The sequence below is a fragment of the Carettochelys insculpta genome, chromosome 3, assembly GCF_033958435.1.
Source record: "Carettochelys insculpta isolate YL-2023 chromosome 3, ASM3395843v1, whole genome shotgun sequence".
NCBI lineage: Eukaryota > Metazoa > Chordata > Testudines > Carettochelyidae > Carettochelys > Carettochelys insculpta.
Window position 1 is genome coordinate 46,910,511 of NC_134139.1, and position 27,333 is coordinate 46,937,843.

The window sequence follows — 27,333 nt, forward strand, 5'->3', positions numbered from 1 at the left end:
CCTCAACTTTCTCTTCTGCACTCTCCCTTCACTAACCCATCAGCTCCATATATTACTAGTTGTGGGTGTCTGGAATAGGGAGTGCTGGAAAGTTGGTGTCCTTAAAGAGAGAGTGCTAAGACTGAGGTTTGTGGTCCATAGCAAATTGTAACTGTGGCAGTTACTGAGATGTGAGCTTGAGGTGGAGGAGTAGAGGTTGCCTTTCTTTTCTCTTCTTTCTGTGGTTTTGTGAGATATATTCAGAGGAGCCACTCCAGGGCCTGGGGAAGGTGGGAGAGGGGACTGGCTCTGTGCTCCAGAAGGGGCAGGGACAAGGGTAGAAGCCTGAAGGGGAAGGGCCAAGGGCAGACAGCCATCAGCACTGCCTGGATCACTGCGCTGGGCCGTCCAACAGCTGCATTTAGCAGCACAGCAGCAGGGCAAGTGGCATTTCAAAGGGGCTTGAGCTCTGGCCACTGCTGCTGCCAAAGAAGCAGCAGCAGCAGCTGGAGCTCCAGGCCCCTTTGAAACTCCAGACCCCAGGGCAACTGCCCCCTTTGTCTCCCAATCAGCAGGCCTAGGTATATTATGTGCATAGCAACTGTTTCACAATGAACAGGATCCGTCAGGTGGTAAGTATGAGTTGTGATTTGGGTGTGAGAAATGCAACAGAAGCAATATTGCCAAACACAAACAAACACCACGAAACAGAACCTCCAAAAGTCATGAGATTGGATAGACTGTTACATGTGTATGCATTTTTAAAATCATGCTTGTTTGCTTCCTGTTTTTGAATCTAGGAATATGTCTTTGGAGCAGTGTTAACTCTGGTGGTGAGCTAAGATGTTTGGGGGGCATATTCCCCGGCATTTTGTTCTACACCAAGCTCAGCTACTCTGTGATTATTTGCCAGTGAATTGTGGGAGACTTGTCTGTTCTTCTGGGCACATGAAGGGAACTAGGGGAAGCCACTGGATGACTAGCAGCACTAAATTCATTTAGTCTACATCCTCACTCCAAGATGGGCATGTTACCAGTCTGAGTGAAAGCCATATCCCCTTGTACTTGTTTCCCCTTCTGACCACTAATACTCACTAACTCTTCAAAGATAAAAGTTGAATTCACTCCTTTTCGGAAAACTGGAATGCAGCGACCATCTTAGCTACATGCACCCTAAACTTTTTTTCTGCACAGGCTTCAGAGAAATACAGCTCTCTTAACTTAGCACAGCCTGCGGTCTCTGTCCACTGAGAATAGTGGGAGATGGCAATCCTATTGAAAGAGGTATTTATTAATTTAGCTGAACTAGAGGATTTTACATGCCAACCCCAATGAAGGGCAAAATTTCAGTTATAAAGAGTAAGAGAAAAAATATTATCCTCCGTGCTAAATATTTATTTTCTGAAACTACCCACTGTACTAGATCTACTCAAAATTCATTACTTTACCAATTTTGCGTAACTAATAGCAGTTTTGAAATATATTAGTTGACTAAAAGACTAACGGCCAAAAATAAATTTCGCAAGGAAATCAATTCCAAACACTTCATATAAAAATTTTATGAAAAGGTACCAAAGAAGAACAACTCAGAAAATTCTGAACACATAATAAAATAAAACTGTGAAATTTCACAGGAAAAGACCTCATACAAGGAGATAAAAACAGGAATTTATGCTTGTTGCTGTCACAACACACATAATTATTGAGTTCCAACTACTGCTTCTAGAATGTGCTTATAAACTATCACATTGTTTTAAAATGGTTGAAAAAGAGCCATGTGAAACTTGAAAACTATTCATATGACTCTGCAGATCTAAAAAATCATCAAGATCAGTTTTAAATTAAGGACATCCCTAGAATCCCATTTTTAGTATGCTGCTCATGGCAGCAAGACAGAGGTTTTATAAAAAAGAGTGGGAAAATGTATATTCTTCTTGCTGAAAGAATGCACCATACACCGCTGAGACAAAAATCAATTCTTATGCCAGAAATACATTGCACAAGCCCTCTGATCCATGACAGAAAGCTACCAAGTACCACCTCTTCATCTGCCATATTAGAAGCTACCAAATGACCAACATGACACCCAAAAAACCCCTTCTGATCCTCCAGACCTGCAAACAGTCATTCAGCAAATTCCTGATTTATAAGCAAAATAAATAAATACAATTGTGTCAAACACTGGAAATGTTAACCAGGAAGGACCTGAAATATGTTATTGAGGACAGACATGAAATTACCCTTTCCCAGACAGTACAAACTACAAGGGTCAGCATCAACAAAGAAGACTGGTTGGCTCTTCTCTTTCCTCCTTGCCATGCAGACAGAGACTTCCCTAGGATTAAGGTGACATACAGATTGCTGTTTTCATTTTCGGGGTATGGGGACTACTAAACTTTGTATTAGAAAAGAGGCAGTAGGACAATGGCAGTATGAAAATAATGCTTTCAGTTTGTGGTTTGAGACATTGTATCCCATTTCTAGATACTTTGTGAACTGTGCAAGACATTAATTTAGCACTGCACATCTCAACTCTGTTCAATATTTCACTTGCACACACCAAGCCTACCCTACCTCTGTTCCAGTGGGTGATTTCTGAACTACTCTATGACCTCCTCACTCCTAGAAAATTATTACCATGCCTAGCTGGACTTCCTAATAATTGCCCAGAAACCTGCTTCACTACACACTGAATGTGATACTGTGGTCCTTTTCACAGTGGTAAATCAAACAATGATTCTAACTGCAATGCACAGAAGGTGCTATTCTGTTTTTGCTCCCAAGAGGAGTCTGCCACTCCCCACTGTGAATGTTCATTATCATCCTTCATACCTACCTGATAAATTTATTAAAAACACCATCTGGATGGGACTCAGCTCTGTGCTGTATTTTCAGTATTCCAGCCCTCTTCCTTTTTCCCACTGGAATTCCTCCCTCAATTTGTGTCATTTTGTTTACAAAAATGCACTGCCAAAGAAAGTCTTGTTTCTATCTATTTGTTTTTCTTTTTCTATGCCTCAGCTATCCAGCTATTACAATAACCCAAGCTGCAAGCGAAAGCAAAAGAGGAATGACTACATGGATGGGAATTACTTTTTTCACCTTCTGTGCACATAGCAATTTTGCTCAGGCAAATTTAATTTGCTGTTATGGAATGCAAAGAATACATGTTATAGTGTGCAGATTCAGTAAGCAAACAAAGTAAAAAATAACTAGCAGTGGATAACAGCAAAAAATACTTATCCAAAAATGATTTTACTGTGCCTGATTCTTATGCTGCAGCATAGAGTGGCCAATGGCCTGCCAGTATAGTTAATAAATTTAAAGGCGGTGTTACCTCCAGGGGGGTGACCTGAGGACCACGTATAGTATCTATTTTTAAAGATTACACTGACGTATCACTTAACTACCTTCCGTCTATGAAAAAAATGGGTGGCGAAAAAGGTCAGATCCATATATTTTCCCTTTCTAATTAAAAATAATTCTTTAAAAAAAGAATATAATTTAACACCCTGGATTTTACAAAGAAAAAGCTAGTCTTTGCAAAAGTAACACTGTATATTTCCGTATTTATATCCCATTTGGCTTTCACAGTTGTGACTAAACTAGCGTTCTTTCTACCTCACACAGCACCACCAGTAACAACAGTTTACTCAAGCCAATTACTCTCAATGAAACCAGTGCATCTTCAATGTTTTCAAGTGGCTAACTCTGGTGCAAGTGATTGGTAATTAGCAAAAAAAAAATGGTTGGTGAACAAGAAAGAATAGATAGAATAAGATGATCTTTGTATTGGCTTTCAGGAGTAACAGGAGTAATACAATCTGAACGTACTTAATAAAAGAAATATATATGATTGATATACAGAGAAAGCAGATACACTGAGTATGAAAGTACCATTTTACATATTAATATATTTTCGTAAGAGAGCTCACACTGAAATGCTGCAGACTTTATCTGTTTGATGTGTTTCTGATGAGGTCATCTTGGCTTTCCTTTCAACTGCATAATCTGGGCTTTTGGGCTAAAAAGTTGACTTACTAGAATGGATCACTAGAATTTGGGATTACTCAGATTCCAAAGATCTGTAATGCTGATACACTTAACAAAATACACAAATGCTGGCAGGGGTTGCTCAGAGATATTAATATATTTCAACCCATCACAGAGCTATTATTTCAATTAAAAGAATTGCATGGCTATTTCTTTGCAGACTGTAAGGATAACAATCAACAGTAAATATTACTAGATGATTTTTTTTTAATGTGAAGTGACCATTCATTTTTCTTGTCGCCTGTCTGACTGCCCATTGATCTTCCCTCATATCAGTGGCAAAAACATTTTCTATCTCTATTCAGCACACATTCCAGTAGGTTAAAATTTCTGGCAAAATGCATGTGTGAATACTTAATGCTGAGGAGAAAAACAAAAAATACAGGCAATTAGAGTTGTTAAAGCTGTAACTAGTTTTGTTCTTTCCTGTTACGTTAAAAATTTTTCCTCTATTTTGAGTGGAGTTTAAATGAACATCTCTTGATTATTTGTTAAAAAATAAAATAAAAACCCCATTAAGTATCCAGACTGTGTATTTAACTCATGTATGAAAACTTTTGTTCCTATTGCTGTCAACCCCATCTTCTCTGTTCCCCACAAACAAGGATTTACATCCTTCTGTTGCATCAGGTCCCTACTAAGATTGTGAGCTCCTTTGGATAGGCATTGTCTGATATGTCCGTACCTCAGCCAGCACAATACAGGTTGGTTGAGGGTTCCTAAGTGTTGCCCCTGTTGTAACACCACAGTACATAAGAAATTAACATAGCTGGCTTTTGTTCAATGCTAGTTTATAATAGCATTTGAAGCCAAACATTTTTGAGCATGAAAATCAAAGATGACAGTAAAGCTCTGGGGAGAATGTATATGCTATTTAATCTCTGCTACACAGCAAGTAGAAGGGCTACAATTAATTTTTTCTGTTAATGAGCCATACAAAACAATACAGCTATTTGTTTAGATTTGTTTTTGTCTTCTGATGAAGGTGTGGTGATGAGGAGTGCAGAGAAAAAATATATAGCAGTCCCTGACGGTGCAGGAGTGGGCTGGGATGTGAGGTCTGGTTGGAAGGTAGGGTGCAGGAGCAAGCTGGGGGACTGGGTGGGAGGTACGGTGCAGAAGTGGTTGGTGGAGGTGGTGTCTAGGATGTGGGCAGGGAATTGGGGTCCTTACGTGATGCACCTCTCAGGGGGAACACAGGGCTCTGCACTTGCAGGCAGCACTCCCTCCTCAGTCATGATTCCCACACAATGGGAAGGACTGGGCTGCAGCCTGCAGTTGAGTGCTGCTAGAAGCAATGCACTTGGCTCCATCTCAGGAGGGAAGGGGTGTGGCAGTATGTAGAGCTGCTTCCTCCCTCCCCCTGCACAACCCTTCATAATCCAGCCCTGGCCATGATTACTTTCTTTAAAAGAGTGCAGTCTCTGTTCCTCCACCCGCCTCCACACAATTTTCAATAGCAGCAGGTGCAAACAAGGGGGAAGTGTGGCCCACATTGTACCTAATCATACCCCTATTGAGGTGTGATATGCCATGCTTGCCTGCTTCTCCTTGAAGTCTAGGAATGTAAACACCCAAATCAGCGCTGCTTCTGAATTAATTAAAGATGACTTTAGTGTCAATCGACTTGTCTTTTGTTTCTGAAGAGAAATTTGATGTGATCCCTAACGCACACTTAAAATACACCTTGCATAAGGGAACAAATATTGCAATCACCATTAGCTTACACTTGCTTTGAGTAGAGCTCAGCACAGTGTGGCCCTCAACTAAACCAGTTTCCATTGTGCATTGCCATTGTGGACAGAGACAGATGGTGTATTAGTCCCAAGAAGGAAGAAGCAAGGAACATGGGCAACAAAAAGTAGGCACGACAACTATTGCTGCAGGAAGTAAAACCAGATATTCTAGGGATAATAGAAACATGGTAGAATAGCAGTCATAACTGGAGTACAAGTATTGAAAAGTATGTGCTGTTCAGGAAAGATAGAAATAAAAGTAAAGATGGTAGAGTAGCACTGTATATTAGTGATGAGGAAGACTAAAGAAGTGAGAAGTAATTGAATTAAAAAAACAAAGTTATACCAGTTTGGGGAAGAAACCTACCAGAGGCTCTTCCAGGAAAGTGCTTGAGGTATGCCACAGACACTTCAATATCTGATCTGAATATGGATAGAGACTTCTCATGCTTTTAATGAAATAAATACTACTGGTAATTAGTGTTTATGGAAGATTCTCATTTCCCACACATAAATTAGAGAAAAAGTCCTACTAATAACGGCAGTTTACTGAATAACATAGCTGACAGATTCCTTCACCAAGTAGTTACCAAACCAACAAGAGATGATGGCATTTTAGATTTTTTTTTATGACCAATTGCCACCTCATAGAAGAGCTAATTATAGGGTCAAAAAAAAAGCAGTCCAGTAGCACTTTAAAGACTAACAAAATAATTTATTAGGTGATGAGCTTTCATGGGAAAGACCCACTTCTTCAGACCATAGCCATACCAGAACAGACTCAATATTTAAGGCACAGAGAACCAAAAATAGTAATCAAGGTTGACAAATCAGAAAAATATTATCAAGGTGACCAAATCAGAGAGCTCTGTTACTAGTTACAGGGGTCAACCTTTGCTCAAGAGATCATGAACTAATTCAGTTAAAATTAAATTAAAGGATATACAAAAATAGGTGTGCAAAAAGAGCAAACTTTTAAAAATTAAGAGAACTAGCAAACTGGACTGGACTGAAAAACCCATGGGTCTAAATGTGGAGTAAGCAAAGAATTTAAGACAAAGTAGCAGACCCTATCAGAGGCCTGCTTCCCAAGGAAGAGGGAAACGTGCAGAGGGAAGGGTAACAGACCAAGCTGGTAAGCAGATCAAGTAGGTGGATAAATGAAAGCAGTATGCAGAGAAAAAGGTTGGCAAGGAAAGTTACCACTTAGAAGTCAAAGTGTGTTACCACTTAGAAGTCAAAGTGTACAGAAAAAATGAGAAGTTCCAAAGCTAAACAAAGTTGGATCTTGCAAAGAAAATTAAAACAAACAGTAAAACATTCTATACCCGTACAGCCAGTTTTTGACGAGTGTAAAAAGGAATTTAGGAATAGTGGCAGGATGGATAATGGAAATGAGGATATGGAAGTAGAAATTACCACATTCAGGATGGAAATCAAGCTCAAATAGTGCAATGGGAATAAACTCTGTGTGTGTGTGTGTGTGTGTGTGTGACCGTACAAACTAGCAGACGAAGCTGTAAACACAAGAGAATGATTTTTTAATGAATTAATAAATGTGGGGTGGTACCCTGGGACTCAAAAGTTATCTTTAAGAATAGGGAAAAATTATCTGGGAAATTACATGTTGGTTCATTTGACCTCAGTTAAATGCAAGGTCTTTGAACAAATTTTGCAGGAGAAAGTACTTAAAAGACAGAGAACGGTGATAACTGAGATTAAACATAACATGATTTTATGAGGTAAATCATGCCAGACCAACTTGATTTCTCTCTCTTAGAAGATGATTGTTTAGACAATCGAAACGACATAGGTCTAATCTACATGAATCTAAGTAAGGCATCCGGTACAGTTTCATGTGGGAAATCATTAATTAAATTGGAGAAGATGGGAATTAATATGAGAATTGAAAGGTGGATAAGAAACTATTTAAAGGGGACACTACAGTGGAACCTACTGAAAGGTAAACTGTCAGGCTGGAGGTAGGTTACAAGTAGACTTCCTCAGGGATCAGTCTTGAGCTTTATCTTATTTAATATTTTCATTAATGACTGTGGCACAAAAGTGGAAACATGGTCATAACATTTGTACACAACACGAAGTTGGAAGCTCCTGCCAATATAGAGGAGGACACAAATATCATACAAGAAGATATTTATGACCTTGAAAACTTGAGTAAGAGAGAATGGATGATTTTTAATATTGCAAAGTGCAAAGTGCACTTTGGAATCACCACCAGCAATTTGTCTACAAACTGAGAAGTTATCAGTTGGAAGCGACAGAAGATGAGAAAGACTTGGGTGTATTTGTTGATTATAGAATTACAGATTACAGGATGTACTGAGTGAGGTATTCTCAGCAGAGATAGGGAAATGTTAATCCATTATAAGATGTAATGGTGAGACATCATCTGGAATACCATGTACAAACTCATCTCTCATATTTAAGAAATATGAATTCAAACAGGAGCAGGTGCAGAGGAGGGCTATGAAGATGATCAAAGCAATGAAGAGCTTAGTTCCTGAGAAGAGACTCAAAGAGCTTGACTTGTTTAGCCTAAACAAAGGCTGAAGGAAGATATGTTTGCTCTCTATAAATACATCAGAGAGACAACTACTGTGGAGGGAAAGAAATTATTTAAGTGCCAATATTGACACAAGAACAAACGGATATAAACAGGACATCAACAAATTTAGGCTTGAAATTAGGTGAAGGTTTCTTCCCATGGAGGCTCAAATAAGCACTTGTCTTGCCCATGGTCACACAGTGGAAGTAACTGGCACAATGGAGTTTAAAAGCCAGGTCTCCTGACACCAAGTGAGGTGCACTAGCAATGAAAAAATAAAACAGCCTTCTGCTAAGTGCAACGTAAGCTTTTGGGGAAAGATTTTCTAAAGAACAAATGAAAATTAAACATCTAACTCCACATGAAAGTCAGTCACTCAGAGGAATGATATTCTATAACAGCCTGCAAAGGGAAGCACTGAAGAAAAAAACCTAACCGGCTTCAAGACTGAGTTTGACAAGTTAGTGGAGGACACGGTATTATGATACTGCCTATAATATCATATAGCTGAGCTGTGACTGCTAGTAGCAAATATCCCCAACAGCAAGTGCTGGAGCACCAGAAATAGAGGGTTCAAGCTACTGTAAAGAAGTCTTTCCCTGGTGGATGGCTGTTGAGCTTTGCCAATTTACTCAGGATCCAAGTTAGAGCCATATTAGTGGCTGGGCATGTTTCTTCCCCAAGTCATATTGGCAAAGACTCTGGGTAGTTTTCTCCTGTGACCTATAGTAAACAGTGGATTCTCTGTGAAAGAAAGTGTTTAACTCATGATTTGAGGACTTCAGTAACTCACACAGAGGTTACTGATCTATTATAGAGTGGGTGGGTGAAGTTCTATGCAGGAGGTCAGAATAGATGGTCATAATGGTCCCTTCTGGCCAACCCTGAGTCTATATCTATATAAACTACACCACACCAATTAAATAAGGAATTTTCTGAGTCACTAGAGGGGCTCGTTTGCATACTTGGCTTAATGCGATTGTTGACTCCCCCCTGCTTCTTCCCTTCTACTCTCTGATTTGCTCACCTTGATAATTTTTTTTCTGATTTGTCCACCTTGATTACTGTTTTTGGTTCTCTGTGCCTTAAATATTGAGTCTGTTCTGGTGTGGCTATGGTCTGAAGAAGTGGGTCTGTCCCACGAAAGCTCACCTAATACATTATTTTGTTAGTCTTTAAAGTGCTACTTGACTGCTTTTTTGTTTTCACATCAGTTAAGAGCTCAATGGGTATTCAAATATAGTTCCTGATGAGACTCCAGACATATTCTTTCTTCAGAAGTATCCACTATTACTGAAACGTAGTTTCCCTTGGAGGATCAATAAAAAGGGTAATTTTCAAAAGATACAAATGGGAGTTAAAGGTCAAGAATCTGGGTCCCACTGACTTTCACCCGGAGTTAGATGTTTAACTTTCTTTTGTTCTTAAGAAAATCTTTCCCCAGAATCTTACATTGCACTTAGCACAAGGCTGTTTCATTTTTTCATTGCTAGAGCACCTCATTTGGTGTCACGAGACCTAGCTTTTAAACTCCACTGCGCCAGTTATTTTCACTGTGTGACCATGGGCAAGACAAGTGCTTCATTGAGCCTCCATTTCCTCATCTATAAAATGATATTTAACCACATACATCAAGATCTTTAAGGTCTGTATTAAGTGCTAATTATTATATCAGCAGCGTTTATTAGTACTTAACACGTACGTAACATAAACCCTCAACATCTTTTGAGATAGGTATGTGTTATTTGCCACATTTTACATGAGGAAACAAAGAAAAAGTAGGATTTTGTCCTAAGATTATTCAGCGAGTAAATGGCAGAACTGGGATAAGAATTCAGGAGATCCTGGCTCTCAGTCCTATGCTCAAACCAGTATATACTGCTGACTTTTTGATTAACAGTCCTTTCCACTTTTAAAAGCTCAAATAGCAAGAACACGTCTTCAGTTGTACATCATTACAACAGCATCACTGATAAGAGGTATATGCCTTTCATTGCAAAAAATCACTGGGAAGCCTAGACACCCCCACAGTTCTTACAGAAAAAACTGACATTTTTCCTGCTTTAAATGGCAAGTGCAGACATGCATTAGCATTGTTCACTGAAAGCAATGGGAACAGATTTTTAGATCTACAGTGATATTGGCATTAGTAAATAAAACAGGCATGTGGCTGTTCTTTACTGTATAGGGAAAATAATTCCCAGAAGTATTTAGATAATCTCAAAATTTTCATAATTTCCTAAGGCGCAAAGCTGACAGATGTTGTTCGGAAAATCTGTTCATCTTCGAAAAAAGCTAACCTTTAAAAAGGGGAGAGGGAAACAAGACACGACAGCTTTGTGTAGATTTGACATTAAACTGGACAAGAAAACAGCACCTCACACTGCTTCACCATGGGGGAAAGAAAGTAATATTTCACAAAGCTGAACTGCATTACTAGGAAATTGATTTGGCTGTTTTCCCTTTGCTATATGCTTAAATGATTTTTTAAATAACTGCCATTGAGTAAAAGATAAGTGAATGATTATTTATTCAGTTTCTTTCTTTCCTTCTTTTTTTTCTTTTAAACAATTTCTCAAGAGGTACAGGATGGTCTGCAAATGAGGGTTCACAGTGATTCATAAGTTCTGAACAGCATTTCACAGAGGGTAACCAAGGACATTCTACTTTTTATATCCATCTTCTACTCTTTACTCATTATTCACCATTTTCCCTGGTATATTATATAGAAGTAGAAAGATAGACCAATAGATTGAGACAGGGCTAAAAGCCAGAAATAAATACAACAACATATAATATAGGCTTTTCAGATTGTACTCCCAGCGACCTAGATCAGACCTCAAGGTGGGGTAAAAGATTGCACAAATCCTTTTGCTTGCATAGTCCTTGACATTCCCTAAATTGAAGTTGCCATTAATACCAGATCTGACGATTTCAGTAACTCAGCCAGAGATTACAGGCCTACTACAAGAGTGGGTTGGCGAGGTTCTATGGTTTGTGACATTGAGGTGGTCAAATTAGAGGAACATGATGGTCCCTTCTGGCCTTAAAGTCTATGGCCGTTTCTACATAGGCCACTTTCTTCGAAAGTGGCATGGTAATACATGGCCCGAAATACGCTAATAAGGTGTGGATGCAAACTCCCTGTCCCTCATTAGCATACGGTCACGTGATTTGGAGTCCAGAAGACCGTTCTCCCAAACTCCAAAACGCTGTTTAGAAGCGCAGCCCCTGGGGGGTCTTGAGGAAGGAAGCCCTTCTTCCGGAAGCTCCCCTGGGGCCATGCTTCTCCACGGTGTTTTGGAGTCTGGAAGAACGGTCTTTCGGACTCCAAATCATGTGACTGTATGCTAATGAGGCACAGGGAATTTGCATCTGTGCCTCATCAGCATATTTCGCACCGTGTATTACCATGTCACTTTCGAAGAAAGTGGCCTGTGTAGAAACGGCCTATGAGTCTACTGCACCAGGGATAGTATAACACCGGCTACTGACTCCTGGGACTGCGTGTAGGAAACCAAAATCAGAGAACGGTAAAGCCAAACTCTGAGGCAAGAAAAGACAACAAAATGCGTAAGAAAGTTCATCACCTTTTGTGAACAGGTGATTGCAAACATGAGGGAGTTTTGAGAGGGGCACTCTCCAGGTGAAGAAGGAGCAATTCACAGGACCTTGGGGTGAGAGGCTGTCTGGAGTGTGTGCATTTGGGAGTTACTTGTGACTGTATTCTGGGCTTGTTTGTCTGTTTGTTCATGTGTTTGGAGATCCATGTGCTGAATTGTTTGTTTGCTTGTTTCTTTGAAAGACCATGTGCTGAGGCTGGCAGTTAGGATTTGAAATCTGCTCAGTGGTCGAGCTGTAGCCAGGTGGCAGACTACCAGTGAGGAAGGACACAGCTTGTAAAGCCTGATAGTAAGCAACCAGGGGAGCTTGCAAACAGGTGATTGCAAACAGGAGGAAGTTTTGTGAGGGGAGCTAGTTTCTTTTGACATTCTCTAAAACATTTATACTAAAAACGATATCCTAATCTACCACATTGAGTTTGCCTGACTGTTTAAATTTTGAATTCTGATTGCAGATGATTTCAGTTTCAGTCACTGTTGCAGTTGGGACTGTGTCCCTGGGAGGGATGGAACCTCTTTTGATCCTTTGTCCCCTTGATTGCCTTTCATCAGCCTAAGGCTCAGCCTTCCCCTGTGTGGCTAACAAGGGGGGGGGCCTGACTAAGGTTTGCAGGCTTTATAAAGCCAGAATCAGAGCAACCAGGGAAGCGAAGTGGACATGGTGCTGCAGAAAGGGAAGTTTTAAGAGGGAGTTTGGCAGAGGGGTTGCACTACGGTTAGAAAGACCTGCAACACCTGTACCAGCACTGCTCCTGTCTCCTCTACCTGCGCCTGTAGTCAGACAGACCTCCTGACCAGGGATGCCTCTACCCAGACCCTGGTCCAGTTTTGCAAGGACTGTGACTTGAAGTTCCCACCTACTGAAGTCCAGGCTGGGGGGACCATCCAATGTGAAAGGCGTCTTCTGGTAGAAGCTCTCAGGAAGCAGGTGCTGGAGCTACAGGATGAGGTAGCTAGGCTTAGGAGTGTTTGATTCCATGAGCAATTCCTGGATAGTATTCATGTGGAGACAGCTGAGGTTAAGAAAGCTGTCCCACCACAAAAGAGTACTGACACACCATCAGTGGAGGTGGAGATGGCTCAAGGGGGATACTGGCAGCTGGTCACTTAAAGCAGCAGGCAGTACTCCACTCCTGCTCTCAATCCTCTCACTGTGGTACTGGAAAACCATTATGCCGCACTGGATATGGAAGATACAGGAGACAAGGAATCATCCCCCTACAGCAGAGTCAGAGAAGCCTTGTAACCCCAAGGCTGGGAGGTCTGCTGACATCACTACAAGGACAAAACGTAGGGTAGTAGTGGTAGGAGACTCTCTTCTGAGGGGGACGGAGGCACCCATCTGTCACCCTGACATGTCATCCTGGGAGGTGTGGTGCCCGCCAGGAGCCCATATCCAAGACATTACGAGGCATTGTCGAGGATTATCTGGCCTAATGGCTACAACCCCATGCTACTCATCCACGTGGGCACGACTGATACTGCAAGGTGTAACCTTGAGCAGGTCAAGCATCACTACAGGGCTCTGGGAGTACATGTGAAGGAGCTGCGAGCGCAGGTGGTGTTCTCCTCAATCCTTCCTATCAAAGGTGGGGGTCCAGGAAGAGACAGGTGCATCCTGGAGGTGAATGCCTGGGTGCGAGAATGGCATTGCTAGGAGCACTTTGGCCTCCTCGGTCATGGGATGCTGTTCCATGAAGGACTGCTGAGCAGGAATGGAATTTACCTTTCAAGGAATGGGAAGGAGGTATTTGGATGTAGGCTGACTAACCTCGTGAAGAGGGGTTTAAACTAGGTTCAATGGGGATAGTGACCAAAGCCCACAGGTAAGCAAAAAATCTGGAGGCCTGGGAGTTGGTTTGGAAATGGGAGGGAACAGGGGATATAATAGAGAAAAAAGAGGGACTAGGCAGAACTGGGAGGCAAAAGCAAATCAGTATCTTAGATGCCTATATACAAATGTAAGACGTATGGGTAAGAAGAACCTGAAATCCTAATAAACAAACACAACTATGACATAATAAGTGTGACAGAAATGTGGTAAGATAGTACCCATGATTGGAATATTGGTATAGAAGGGTATAACTTACTCATGAAGGATAGGCAGGGTAAACAGGGAGGAGGTGTTGCCTTATACATCAAAAATGTGCACACCTGGACTGAGGTGGAGATGGATGCAGGAGACAGACATGTTGAGAGTCTCTGGGTTAAGTTAAGAAGCGTAAAAAATACAAGGGTGAGGTCATGATAGGGTCTACTACAGACCACTTAGCCAGGTAGAAGAGGTGGATGAGACTTTCTCTGAACAACTAACAAAATTATCCAAAACACAGGATTTGGTGGTGATGGGGGACTTCAACTACCCAGACACAATCTGGGAAACTAACACAGTGAGGCACAGACTATCCAGAAAGTTCTTGGACTGCACGGATGACCATTTTTTATTTCAAAAGGTTGAAAAAGCTACTGGGGGGAAGCAGTTCTAGATTTGATTTTAACAAATGGGAGGAACTTGTTGAGAATTTGAAAGTGGAAGGTAGCTTCAGAGAAAGTGACCATGACATCACAGAGTTCAGAACAGAGAAATAGAGACAATGGATTTCAGGAAAGCAAATTTTGGTAAACTCAGAGAGCTGGTAGGTAAGGTCCTCTGGGAAGCAAGATTAAGAGAATAAACAACTGAAGAGAGCTGGGAGTTTTTCAAAGGGACATTATTAACAGCTCAAAAGTAACCTATACTGCTGCATAGGAAAGATACAAAGTATGGTAAAAGACTGCCGTGGTTTAGCCAGGAGATCTTGCAGGATCTCAAAATCAAAAAGGAGTCATATAAAAAGTGGAAATTAGGAGAAATGACAAAAGATGAATATAAGCAAAAAATACACGTATGCAGGGGCAAGATTAGAAAGGCCAAGGCACAAAACAAGCTCAAACTAGCTAGAGACATAAAGGGTAACAGGAAGACGTTCTATACATCTATTAGAAGCAAGAGGAAGACCGAGGACAGGATTGGTCCACTACTCAGTGAGGAGGGAGAAACAATATCAGGAAACTTGGAAATAGCAGACTTGCTTAATGACTTCTTTGTTTTGGTCTTCACCATGAAGACTGATGCAGAAATGCCTAACATAATGCATGCTAGTGGGAAGGGAGTAGGTTTAGAGGACAAAATACAAAAATAAGTTAAAAATTACTTAGAAAAATTAGATGTCTGCAAATCACCAGGGCCTGATGAAAGACATCCCAGAATATTTAAGGAGACGATAGAGGAGGTTTCTGAGCCTTTAGCTATTAGTTTTGAAAATTCCTAGAAGTTTCAGAGAGAGAGATTCCAGAAGACTGGAAAAGGGCAAACACAATGCCCATCCATAAAAAGGGAAAAAAGAACAACCCTGGAAACTACTGACCAGTCAGTTTAACTTCTGTGCCAGGAAAAATAATGAAGCAAATAATTTGAGGAATTCATCTGCAAACATCTGGAAGAAAATAAGGTGATAGGTGACAGCCAGCATGGATTTGTAAACAACAAATAATGCCAGACCAATCTGATAGCTTTTTTTGACAGGATAACAAATCTTGTGCATAAGGGAGAAGTGGTAGATGTGGTATACCTAGACTTTAGAAGAGGATTTGATGCAGCCTCACAAGATCTCCTTATCAATAAACTAAGCAAATACAACTTAGATGTATAAGGTGGGTGCATAACTGGCTGGATGAACATTCTCAGAGAGCAGTTATTAATGGTTCGCAATCATGCTGAAAGTGGGCATAAAAAAGGGTATAAAAAGTGGGGTTCTGCAGCAATCTGTTTTGGGACCAGTTCTATTCAATATCTTCATCAACGATTTAAATATTGGCATAGAGAGTATGCTTATTAAGTTTGCAGATGATATGAAACTGGCAGGGGGTGCAACTGCTTTGTAGGATAGACTCATAATTCAAACTGGAGAAATGGTCTGAGGTAAACAGGATGAAGTTTAATAAGGACACATACAAAGTACTCCACTTAGGAAGAAACAATCAGCTTCATACATATAGAATGAGAAGCCATTGTCTAGAAAGGAGTACTGGAGAAAGGGATTTAGGGGTCATAGTGGACCACAAGTTAAATATGAGTCAATAGTTTGATGCTGTTGCAAAAAAAGCAAGCACGCTTCTGGGATGCATTAACAGGAGTGTTGAGAGCAAGACATGAGAAGTCATTCTCCCGTGCTAGTCAATGCTCATTAGGCCTCCATTGGAGTAGTGTGTCCAGTTCTGGGCATCACATTTCAAGAAAGATGAAGAGAAATTGGAGAAGATCCAGAGAAGAGCAACAAGAATGATTAAAGGTCTGGATAACATGAGCTATGAGGGAAGACTGAAAGAACTGGGCTTGTTTAGTTTAAAAAAGAGAAGATTTAGAGGGGACATGATAGTGGTTTTCAAATATCTCAAGGAGGGTTACAAGGAAGAGGGAGAAAAATTGTTCTGCGTGGCCTTAGGATAGGCCAAGGAGCAATGGGCTTAAACTGCAGCAAGGGAGGTTTAGATTAGACATTAGGATAAACTTCCTAACTGTCAGAGTCGTTAAGCACTGAAATAAGTTACCTAAGGAGGTTGTGGTATCTCCATCACTGGAGACATTTAGGAGCAGGTTAAACAGGCACCTATCAGGGATGGTCTAGATGATGTTCGGTCCTGCCAAGAGGGCAGAGAACTGGACTTGGTGACCTCTTGAGGTCCATTCCAGTTCTAGTATTGGAGGGGTAGCCGTGTTAGTCTGGATCTGTAACGGCAATGAAGGGTCCTGTGGCACCTTATAGACTAACAGAAAAGTTTTGAGCATGAGTTTTCGTGAGCACAGACTCACTTCATCAGATGCTGCATCAGATCCAGCATCTGATGAAGTAAGTCTGTGCTCACGAAAGCTCATGCTCAAAACTTTTCTGTTAGTCTATAAGGTGCCACAGGACCTTCGTTGCTATTCCAGTTCTAGTATTCTATGATTCTAGACCTATGTCACTGGACAATTAAAGAACTCTTTCAGAATCATCACATTAGAGGAACCTGCTTCTGCGTCAAACTCATAGCTCTGCCATTTGCTAAGAGACTGGCATTTGGTGTCTTAAATGTCTAAATAAAGTAAATCTGAGAGTCAGTCCTGTTCAAAATTTTTGATGATGAAATTCATTCAAGCAAGCACTGAGTTTTTAAAATTGGATGTCCTTGTTAAGCAAAATAATTACATCAATTCTGTAAGGATATATATATGGCTGTTTAACAACCTGATGTATTTACAAATTAACAATGTGCCACAAGGAAAATTAAACCTCAGCCCAATCATTTGCATTGGGGAGCAATTTCACAGGATCTCATTCATTTAAATCACTTATCTTGTTTATCAGGACAATAGATTGCAAACTGGCACGAAAACAAGTAGTGCTAGAAAGTGCAATTCCCATCTAGCTTTCCCTTAAAACTGCTAGACAACTGCCATTAAATTTTTTGGATACTGCTTACAGTACCTGTTTTACACATCTCTCCACACATTAACTTTTAAATGTCATGCATTGGAAGCTAATGTTTTTGACATGAAAATGTTGTATGTAAAACACAGTGACATAAAATTGCTATTATCAATCTACTGCATGAAATTACACTTCACTTTTATTACTTGTTTGCCAGGCTCCTAATCTCCACTTTACTGTCATGGCCATTATATAGGTGCTAGCTACACATTCGAAAATAATATGTCTGACAAATGATTCTCTGTATGGATAACTTCTTGATCCAACTGAATAAGTCTAATAAAGAGATTAAGTAATGTAGACTATATGCAGTTGCATGAGACCTCCCTCCCCGATAAAGCTTCTCTCACTGAGCCAATTTTTTGTTATTCCCTTGACTGATGTTTTAAATAAGAGGCCTCTTTTGTGTCATTTCTGGCAATTGTCCAGGAAATTGTTAAAAAGTCACACAGCTCTTCCACAGAAGACTGTGCCCCCTCAAATGAACTAACCAACATGCATTTCTTAATAAAACAGTCTCTTATAATGGCTGTGTTGTAATCTCATGTCTAGTATTTAATGACTGCAACACTGTCGATAATGTCCATGCAGTAACTGTATCTAAGAGCTAGTCTAAATAAACAGCTCACAACAACCTGGAGTGTAAATCCATAGGCACCTACTGCACACCTACTGTTCATGTGGACCCTGCTACCACGCCCTTAAAGTTTATTAGTGCACTTTTGGCTATTTCACACTGGGACAGGAGGTCAGCGTGCACCAGGAAACCTATGGTCCACAGTAGCAGGGACCACACAAACAGCTAGTAAACGACAGGCTAACGCACTGTATATTTACACTCCAGATTGCCATGCACTGTTTGTCTAGAACAGCAGTCCTCAAATACTTTATCTCATGGCCCCCACTTATCCCAATCCACATCCCTCTGGCCCCCAGAGCCAGGGACAGGAACAGGGCCACAACTCTCAGGGGGGTGGGGTGAAAGTGGGAGGGGAGAAGGAGGCTGACTTGAGTGGGCTGAGGCTGGGGCCCCAGGCATGGGACCAGGTGCAGAGCTGGGTGGCATACCCTTTTCATCCCTGTGGGGGCTGGCCCAGGTCCTAGCTGCTCCCCCCAAATGTTACTCCATGTTCCTCTAGACAAGCCTTAATACATTGCTTCAAGCAGATTTGACAATGTAAGGTGCTATATGTAACCACATTTGCTTCTACACTATCTACTGTTAGTCTTCTTATCCTCTTATATAATTCTAGAATAGTCCTTGTGGAGTCATTCACATCCTTAGTTCCTTGAACACTGACATATAACACAGGCCTTTTCTGCACTGCCACTGTAAGTCAACCTTGGTCACATTACTCCAACTACCTGAATAATATAACTGGAGTCATCATAGCTTATGTCAACTTATACTGGTATCTATCCTGTGCTGCACTGAGAGAAGATGTTCTCCAATTGACTTATCTTACTCCTCTCATGCTGACGGTATACCTGGGACAAATGTCGATTTAGCACATTTTCATCAGACCTGCTAAACTGACCCTCGCTGTGTCAGTAACATGCACGTTGATATCTGGTAAGCATAAACATGGCCTTAGAAAAGGAAGAGGCACTAACAGAAGGATCTTCATTAAGCAGCATAGTAAGAGCTAAATCCTGTGCCAGCACTCCAACTTGTCTCCACAAAAGGACTTATGCATTACAATACTAAGCGTCAGGACATTTAACTTTTAGGTGCGTAGAAAATCATTAGAACATCACAGAAATTCACAAAGCATGAGTTAGACGCCAAGGGTCTTATACAATGAACACGGAGCCAGCACACTAGGTAGGGAGATGCCTAAAATAGCCAATGTGAGATGCCAACTAAGGAGATATGTCCTGAGCACCTCCTCTCTCACACTTAAGCATGTAGCTCCAAGCTGGAAGAAGATGCCGATCTGACTAGCAATCCACAACCACATACCCCTCTTCTAGAGTCTGGCAGCTTAGGCACTTACGCAGTTTCTTGTGTGAATGAATTAGGCACATGCCTAACTTCAGACAAAACACTGGAGGAAGCAGAAGCAGCAACTTCCTTACATCATCTAATCCAGTAGCTACTGAACTCAGCAGAGATACGGGAGAGGTTAAATTCCCATACCCTCAGCCTGGTAAGAAAAGAGGAAGCCAAACATCCTATCTCTCAAAAGAGTTCTAAACACTAACATATGGGAGAAGCTGATGAGGATGTTCCTCAGTCTACAGGAGCCATTGCACCATGGATACATACTTAAGTGCTTATTGGACCAGAGAGAGAAAGAGAATGCTTCTCTTGGCTGATGATTAGAGCACACACCTGTGAGATGCAAGACCCATGGTCCAGTCCCTCTATTCCAATCCTCCTTTAATTACTTCTCAAAAGAGAAACAGCTTCAACATGAGAGACTGAGAAAGACCAGAATATCCCATAGCTGAATGGTCAGAGCACTCTCTTCAGGCATGTGGGAGAGCCCTGTTCAAACTGTTCTCCGTTACCTCAGACAGAGGAGAGGAACTGAATCTGGGTTTCCCAATCCTAGATCAGTGTGCTGATTACTGGTCTAACAGTTATACAGTGAGAATCACCACTTCCTGATTAGACCAGATATTGCGTACTGGATCAGGCTGCAATCAGTCTCTAAGTATGGAGTTCCAGACCTATCTGTGCCTCAGAGATCATGGGCAGGACCAGAGATGAGCTTTTAAATGTGCAATGACATAATCCAAGGGCTTTTCCACAGGAAGAGGGGGAGTGTGATAGCTGCAGAGTTAAAGGAAACGACTTGGTTTCCACTTCTGCTTCACTGCAAAAGACTGGAAAACACAATGCCAAAACTTCAAAACACTTGGCCTGTAATTTCTTGATGAGAAGCATGACTGGGAAAGCATAAAGAAGCTGAAGTCTAAACCTGTACCAATGGATGTAGGGGAGATGTATCATCTGCAGACCCTTCTGACTGAAGACTTACTAGCCATCTTGAGCTCTGGGTTAAATTGAATTATTAGTAAGATGCCCAAATAAAAAAACACAAAATGGCATTACTTTACCCATTTCTGATTAAGTCTTCCAAATACCAAAGCCTTTCAAATATATTACAACACACAACTGAATTTACAGAGTGGGGGCATGTCCCTGCTGTTCCAACAACCCTTATGAGAAAAGGGGTGCAAACACAATTTAAATATTTCTGATTCAAACTTTACCATTCTTCAATTTTTTGCAATATAATTAATTTCAACAATCCTAAGAGGTTCCATGGATATTTGCAAAACTTCAGAACAAATCTCAGGGCTTCCTATAGTCAATATACTCATTTAAACATCAATTTATTGCACTTTCAGTTTTGTCTTATAACAGTAACATGGAAAAAATGAATAAAGATCAGGTTAGCTATTCCTGTTATGATTAGCCTAGAATTCAGATAATTTCCTGGCAGAATTTTATGCCATTTATATGCTAATTGTATCACAAATAAATGGCATGCTTTCAAAAAACTGTTCGTCTTTGCTAAAATCTAACTGTGACTTTAACACGGTAACTTACCATTTAATGTTACTATTAAAAGGGATATTTAAGTCTTTACAACATTAGCAATAGAGACTGAGCAAAACCAAGAGTCTCCACTACGAGATAGAAACTGAAATGCAACAGCTTTAATTAGGCATCCATTGACACATGACTACTAAAACTGACAAAACAGCAACATGTCACACCAGAACTCTGCTAAAACCCAACCAAGTGTCAGACAGATATTATCTGAAAGACCAGTAAGTCAGGATCTAAGCTCATACATATACTCATAGGCTGGGTCTACGCTAGCTCCCAGCTTCGAAGGGAGCATGGTAAGTAGGGTGTCGGGACATTACTAATGAAGTGCTGCCCTGCATATACAGCACTTCATTAAGCTAATTCTCCCCCGTGGCAACTTCAAAGAGGCAAACTTCGAAGTGCCAGCTTGAATGTAGCCACAGCTAACCCACCGGTACTTGGAAGTGCCTGGGCTACTTCAAAGTCCCTTCAAAATTTTGAGGAGTAAAGGGACTTTGAAGTAGCCCGGGCACTTCCAAGTACTGGTGGGTTAGCCACGGCTACACGGAAGGCAGCACTTCGAAGTTTGCCGCTTTAAAGTTGCTGTGGGGGAGAATTAGCTTAATGAAGTGCTGTATATGCAACGCAGCACTTCATTAGTAATCTCCCGACACCCTACTTACCATGCTCCCTTCGAAGTTGGGAGCTAGCGTAGACACAGCCATGTTCACACTCTTATTTACTGAGCTGATAAAAAATGGCCTTTCAATAATACAGCTCTCACCCCCAAGTTGAAAGCAAATATTGCTACATGTGGCCTAAACTGTAGATTAAAAAACTCAAATACCTCATCCTAAGTAGTTCTTAAAATGTCAGCTCTGCTTATATTCTAATACACATGTATCTGTTACTGATTTGCACACAGCAGTGACAGGACTTCACATGAATTAGCACAAGATTTCAGCACCTTAAATTAGCGAAGACATTATTTATTTAAGAAGAGTTTTTACTCCATCATGCTGGTTTACTCATCATGCTCTGTTGAGAAACCGCATGTTTTTATTGATTTGCATTTTTTCTTTAAATGCAATTCCTCCCTACACTCTCTAATTACTCAGCCTTACTGGGTAAGATATCGTGCGAACTCCTCAGGACACAGATAGGGTCTTCTTATGTGTTTTATGGGGTGTCTTGCACAGTCTTGGACAATGTCAAAAAAATTTAGAAAGACGTAACCTGTTCTTTCATATATCTTTGTCACTGAGCGATGAGCCCCTTTAAGAAAGAGTGGCTGTTCAGTGCACCTGTGACTGATTACGTGCTACCAAATTGGGTTTAATTAAGTCAAGGCACATGTGAAGGAAGAGAGAGAAGACAGGAAGAGGAAAGGCAGAGCTGCTTGGGAGAAGCAAGGAAAGGGGTCACAAAAAATCCATAGAAAGCTGTCACAGTGATACATAGAGAATAGCAGGTGAGAGCTGCCTGGAAGGAGCAAGGAAAGAAGCACAGGATAGCTGCCTGGGAGAAACAGAATGTTTCTGCATATGTTAACTGGGAACAGAGAAGAATTGGCTAGGAGACAAGTGAAGGGTCTAGCGTACTGACCTTCCTGAGATGAAGAGCCAGTGACAGGAGGCTTGAAAGGGCTAAGTAGTCAGATTGTGTTTGGGTAGAAGAGTCATGAAACTGGTTACAATCAGATGGATGGCCAGGAGACGGGCAGAAAAGAACTGGGTACCAAGTGCTGGTGGACAGGTGGATGCCCTAGAAGTAATCTCCCTGGAAAGGGGAATGGAAACTTTTCTATGCTTTACTATGGGTTGAGGATTCTACAGATTACAGGTATACGTGAATAAAATGTGCCCACACATGGGACTCTGAATTGGACAGTGAAAGAGACTATACTCTTATGGCTAGACTAACAGCAAACTGAGGCAGGTATACTTGTTCTGGCTGCTGTAGAGGGCTCCATACATGGGAGCCTCCTTCTCACATACATACAAGTCTATAATGAGATTGCAAAGCTATTTTGTGGTAAATCTCATGAGCCACTGGAGAGTGATTGTGAAATTCCCTTGTTTCTCCATCGTATATGGCTAAACAGAGTACTAAAAGACTGACACTAGCTTCCCATAGTCAAGTCTGGGTGTTGCACATCAAAAACTTAGGAGAGAAATGTCTTACTAGATTTTTCCACACCGGTTTTGAAAACTATTTTTCCCTCTACCTTCACTGCTGCATGCATAAAATTTAAAAATTAGGCCTCCTCTGAATTCTGAATTTTACTATCCCAAAAGGAACTGAAATATAATTCAAAAAATACTGAATTTCATCTGGACTAAAGACAGTTCTTCAAATGATGTTACCTAGCAGCTACAGCAAGCTTCAAATAATCTTTATGTGAGATTATTTTGTAACACTTTCTCTAGTTATTAAACACAGTAAGTATGGCACAGAGCCATAATGGCGATTCATTGCTGTATATCGGCCTTAACATACTCACTACACGTACAATAGCGTTGTGATGATATGTACCCAGAATAAGGTATATAATATATCATGGGGAAACTAATAACTCAGTAATAATTAATATTCTTACATGACATATGTGTGGGGTATCTATAAAGAATTATGAAGGTGTGCCAGAATTATGTTCTTAAAAACTGTTTGCCAGCAATGCATAAGCACAGTTTGTACAAAGGGTATCTGCTTGTCTGTCTAGACTGGTCATCAGCTACACACAGTGTAAGTACATTTCCATAAAAGGTAGCCAAAGCTAACAAGCATGGGAGAAGATAGCCTGGCATCTACACCTCTTCATGAGAGAGAAACTTCATCTGAGGATAGACTTCCAAAGAACAAATTTCAAAGGAGTTCTGAGCACAAATGATAAATAACTGAATCAAGTGATTTTATATATATGATATTATTGTATAATAAAAGAGCACTGAGGAAGGCCTTTTATGGAAGCCGATGAAATGGGTGCATTAACACTCTATGGATACTAGCTGATATTATGCTTTAAGGTCTATAACCAAACTCAGGGAGAAACAAGTCTCCCCAACGGGTGGGAAGGTAGCTAGATAAGTGATACCAGTGTAAACTGAGCATTATGGAATCAAATCAGTGGAATCCCTATTTAGATATGAATCAGCAGGGAGATGTGAAGTCAACAGGAAGGGAAGAATAACAGATATCTATCTCTTGTAACAAGTTGAAAGAATTTTGGAAGATATAAACACAATGCCATTGTGGTATCCATCACTTAGGATTAAAGGGGCCAAGGCTCCTGAAATCTCAGAATGTTGGGTCCTTCATCTAAGGGGGTTGAAGTAGGGTGACCACATTGCTGTATGGCAAATACAGGAGACTGGCCTCCAGGGATGGGGGCTAGGCTGCTGTCCCATGTCAGGGCTCCTTGGTGATGGGGCTGCTGCAGCTTCCAATGGGGAGGCACCAGGGATGAAGGGGAGTGGAGGATGGAGGCTCCAGAACCCCCTGGTGTTGGGTGTTTCAAAGCCTTCCAGTGTGTGGGAGGGGCGGGGGGCAGAGAATGAAGCAGGAGTTGCCTCCCTGATGTGTGGGAGGCCAGGGAACGACGCAGACAACCTGTGGAGGGGCTCCCTGGGAGGAGAGGGTGTCACCTCAAGACACAGGGTACCAGGGAACAAGAGACCTGCAAAATATGGGACAATTTCCTATTTTCTTAAATAAAGGACTGTCCTAGGAAAAATGGGATGGATGGTCACTTTAGGTTGAAGTCTCTGGGAACTTAGTGATAAAAGAGTATTTTTGCTTTTGTTTACTTGCAACCCTTTCTACCTTTATCCTTTTCACAGATGATATGGCTTAATCCTATGTCCATTTGTTAAAATAAATTTGCTTTGTATTAGTATAAACCAACTCAAAGATGTGATTGAAATAAGAGCACTTATGGAACCCCAGTTGAATTAATAGCTACGGTATATTATCCCTTTATACAGCAATAAAATTAACTTCAGTAAGGCTATGTCTACACTAGCCACCCCCTTCGAAAGGGAATGCTAATGAGACACTTCAGGATATACTAATGAGGCGCTGCAATGAATATACAGTGCCTCATTAGCACAATGGTGGCCACAGCACTTGGCAAGTGCTGCTTTTGATCACACACAGCTCATCTACATGGGGTTCTTTTCAAAAGGACCCTGCACACTTCAAAATCGCCTTATTCCAATTTGGTTATGCAGATACCGGATATGGGATGAGGTGCTGCATATTCAGTTAAATTCATTCATTCAAGTACAGGACAATTTAACTGAAGTTACTAATTTAACTGGGGTTTCATAAATGCTCTTATTTCAATCACAGCTTTGAGTTGGTTTATATTAAAATAAAGCAGGGTTATTTTAACAAATGGACATAGGATTAAGCCATACCATCTGTAAAAAGGATAAAGGTAGAAAGAGTTACAAGCAAGCAAAAGTAAAAATACTCTTTTATCCCTAAGTTCCCAGAGACTTCAACATAGGGTGGCCATCCTTTCCATTTTTCCTAGGACAATCCCGTATTTAAGAGGTCTCACAGGCATCCTGACTTTTTAAAGAAAATAGGCAAATTGTCCCATATTTGAATGAATGAATTTGAATATGCAGCGCCTCACAAACATAATGGTGGCTACGGCTTTCGATTGTGTGCGGCTCATCTACACAGGGTCCTTTTAGAAAGGACCCCACACACTTCAAAATCCCCTTATTCCTATAACCAAATAGGAATAAATGGATCTTGACATCTGCGGGGTCCTTTTGAAAAGGACCCCATGTAGACGAGCCACGTGCGATTGAAAGCAGCACTTTTGTAGTGCTGTGGCTGCCATTATGCTAATGAGTGCCTCATTAGCATATCGTGAAGTGTCTCATTAGCATCCCCCTTTCGAAAGCAGGGGCTAGTGTAGACATAACTTAAGTGTTCAGTGACAGGGCTTACCACTGAAGGAGACCCTTCTGAAGAACTCAGAAGTTGGGACTCACTATATGTTACCTTCCAAGTGAGGTTTGGATTGACGGAGTCCTAAAAAATTTGCTGGCAAAGCAGCCAAATCAGTGTGTCAGAGTTGTCATGTAGCTTGAGAGGGATAGTGTAGTAACTCACAATGCTGAGAATCCCAGCAGATAGTCACACTAAGTCCCATACTTAAAACTTAATTAATCATAGTTACACTAGGCAGAGGTATGAAAAAACCCACCATGACCACCATAATTATGGAGACAAAAACCCCAGACCAGAGGCAGCCAGAAAAGATCTTTGAGGAGGTGATATTTCTATATTAGCAGAAATATTCTGTCAACATATGCTTTATCCACACTAGGTAGCCATGAAGACACTGCTATGCCTCTATAGATTCTGTAGGGCAGAAACTACCTTAAAGTCATTTCGCCAACCTACTGTGGAAACTAACACAGGAGCATTCTTACAAATATATGGGCTTTGCTTCTAATGTTATGAATAGGACCCTAGTCTTGCAAGGACACAATGAGTTCAGGCAATAAATCTGAAATGACTAAGTTAAAATAAAAGTTGTCTTTAGTAATTTACATACCATATAGATAACCACAGAATTCTAAAAAATGGCATATTTCTTACCTATAAGACCTTTCTCAAGCGTGAAGGTTTTATTGGTAAACATGCATTCAAACGCCACAATATGAAAAACTTTGTTCACTGTGTTGTGGGTGCCAACTATTCGGATGTACCTAAGAGAAAAAGGGAGGAAAAACAAGTTAAAGACAATGATGACTCACCCTCCCAAGTCACCAATGATTCATTAGAATGCTGCCAGTGCTCTTGCCCTGTCAAAGTATTTTGCACAACCACAGGAACTGAAGAATTGTAAAGATTTTTATGAATTTGACTATAGATATTACACCTATTCAGAAGTGCTGGCTCCAACAAAGTTTAGGATAATTGTTGCATATTTAAGAGATGTGAAATGTACCAGAATTTTACAGGATTTGGATTAGATGTATCTAGAAAATCAAAACAAAACATCTTCCAGATCAAACTTTGGCTGTTGATGTAATTTGCTTGTCCATAATGTCAACACAGTTCAGAATTTCAAATGTGCATCAGATTCCTGATTCTACCAATAGCCCTTCATATGTTGCATGTGTTTATAAACAGTTTATTTTTGTATAAAATGTGTGTATATCTATCTATGTAAACACACTATCAACAACTTTCTTCGACAATGAAAGATTTTATATGCTAAAACAAGCTCAATAAATCAATGTCACTTCCCTAAAGAAGCCATAAATTCTCTTTTATTATAATGCTTATTCTA

The 27,333-nt window shown here is 40.7% G+C and overlaps 1 protein-coding gene across 1 annotated transcript in view; it reads right to left on the reverse strand.

The window, feature by feature from the left end:
• The window catches only part of BTBD9 (BTB domain containing 9), a 319,222-nt gene that overhangs the window by 119,111 nt on the left and 172,778 nt on the right, over positions 1-27,333 (reverse strand). The window contains exon 7 of the mRNA XM_074989795.1: positions 26,637-26,746. Within this exon, the coding sequence (XP_074845896.1) occupies positions 26,637-26,746 (110 nt within the window). The remainder of the gene's footprint in view (positions 1-26,636; positions 26,747-27,333) is intronic.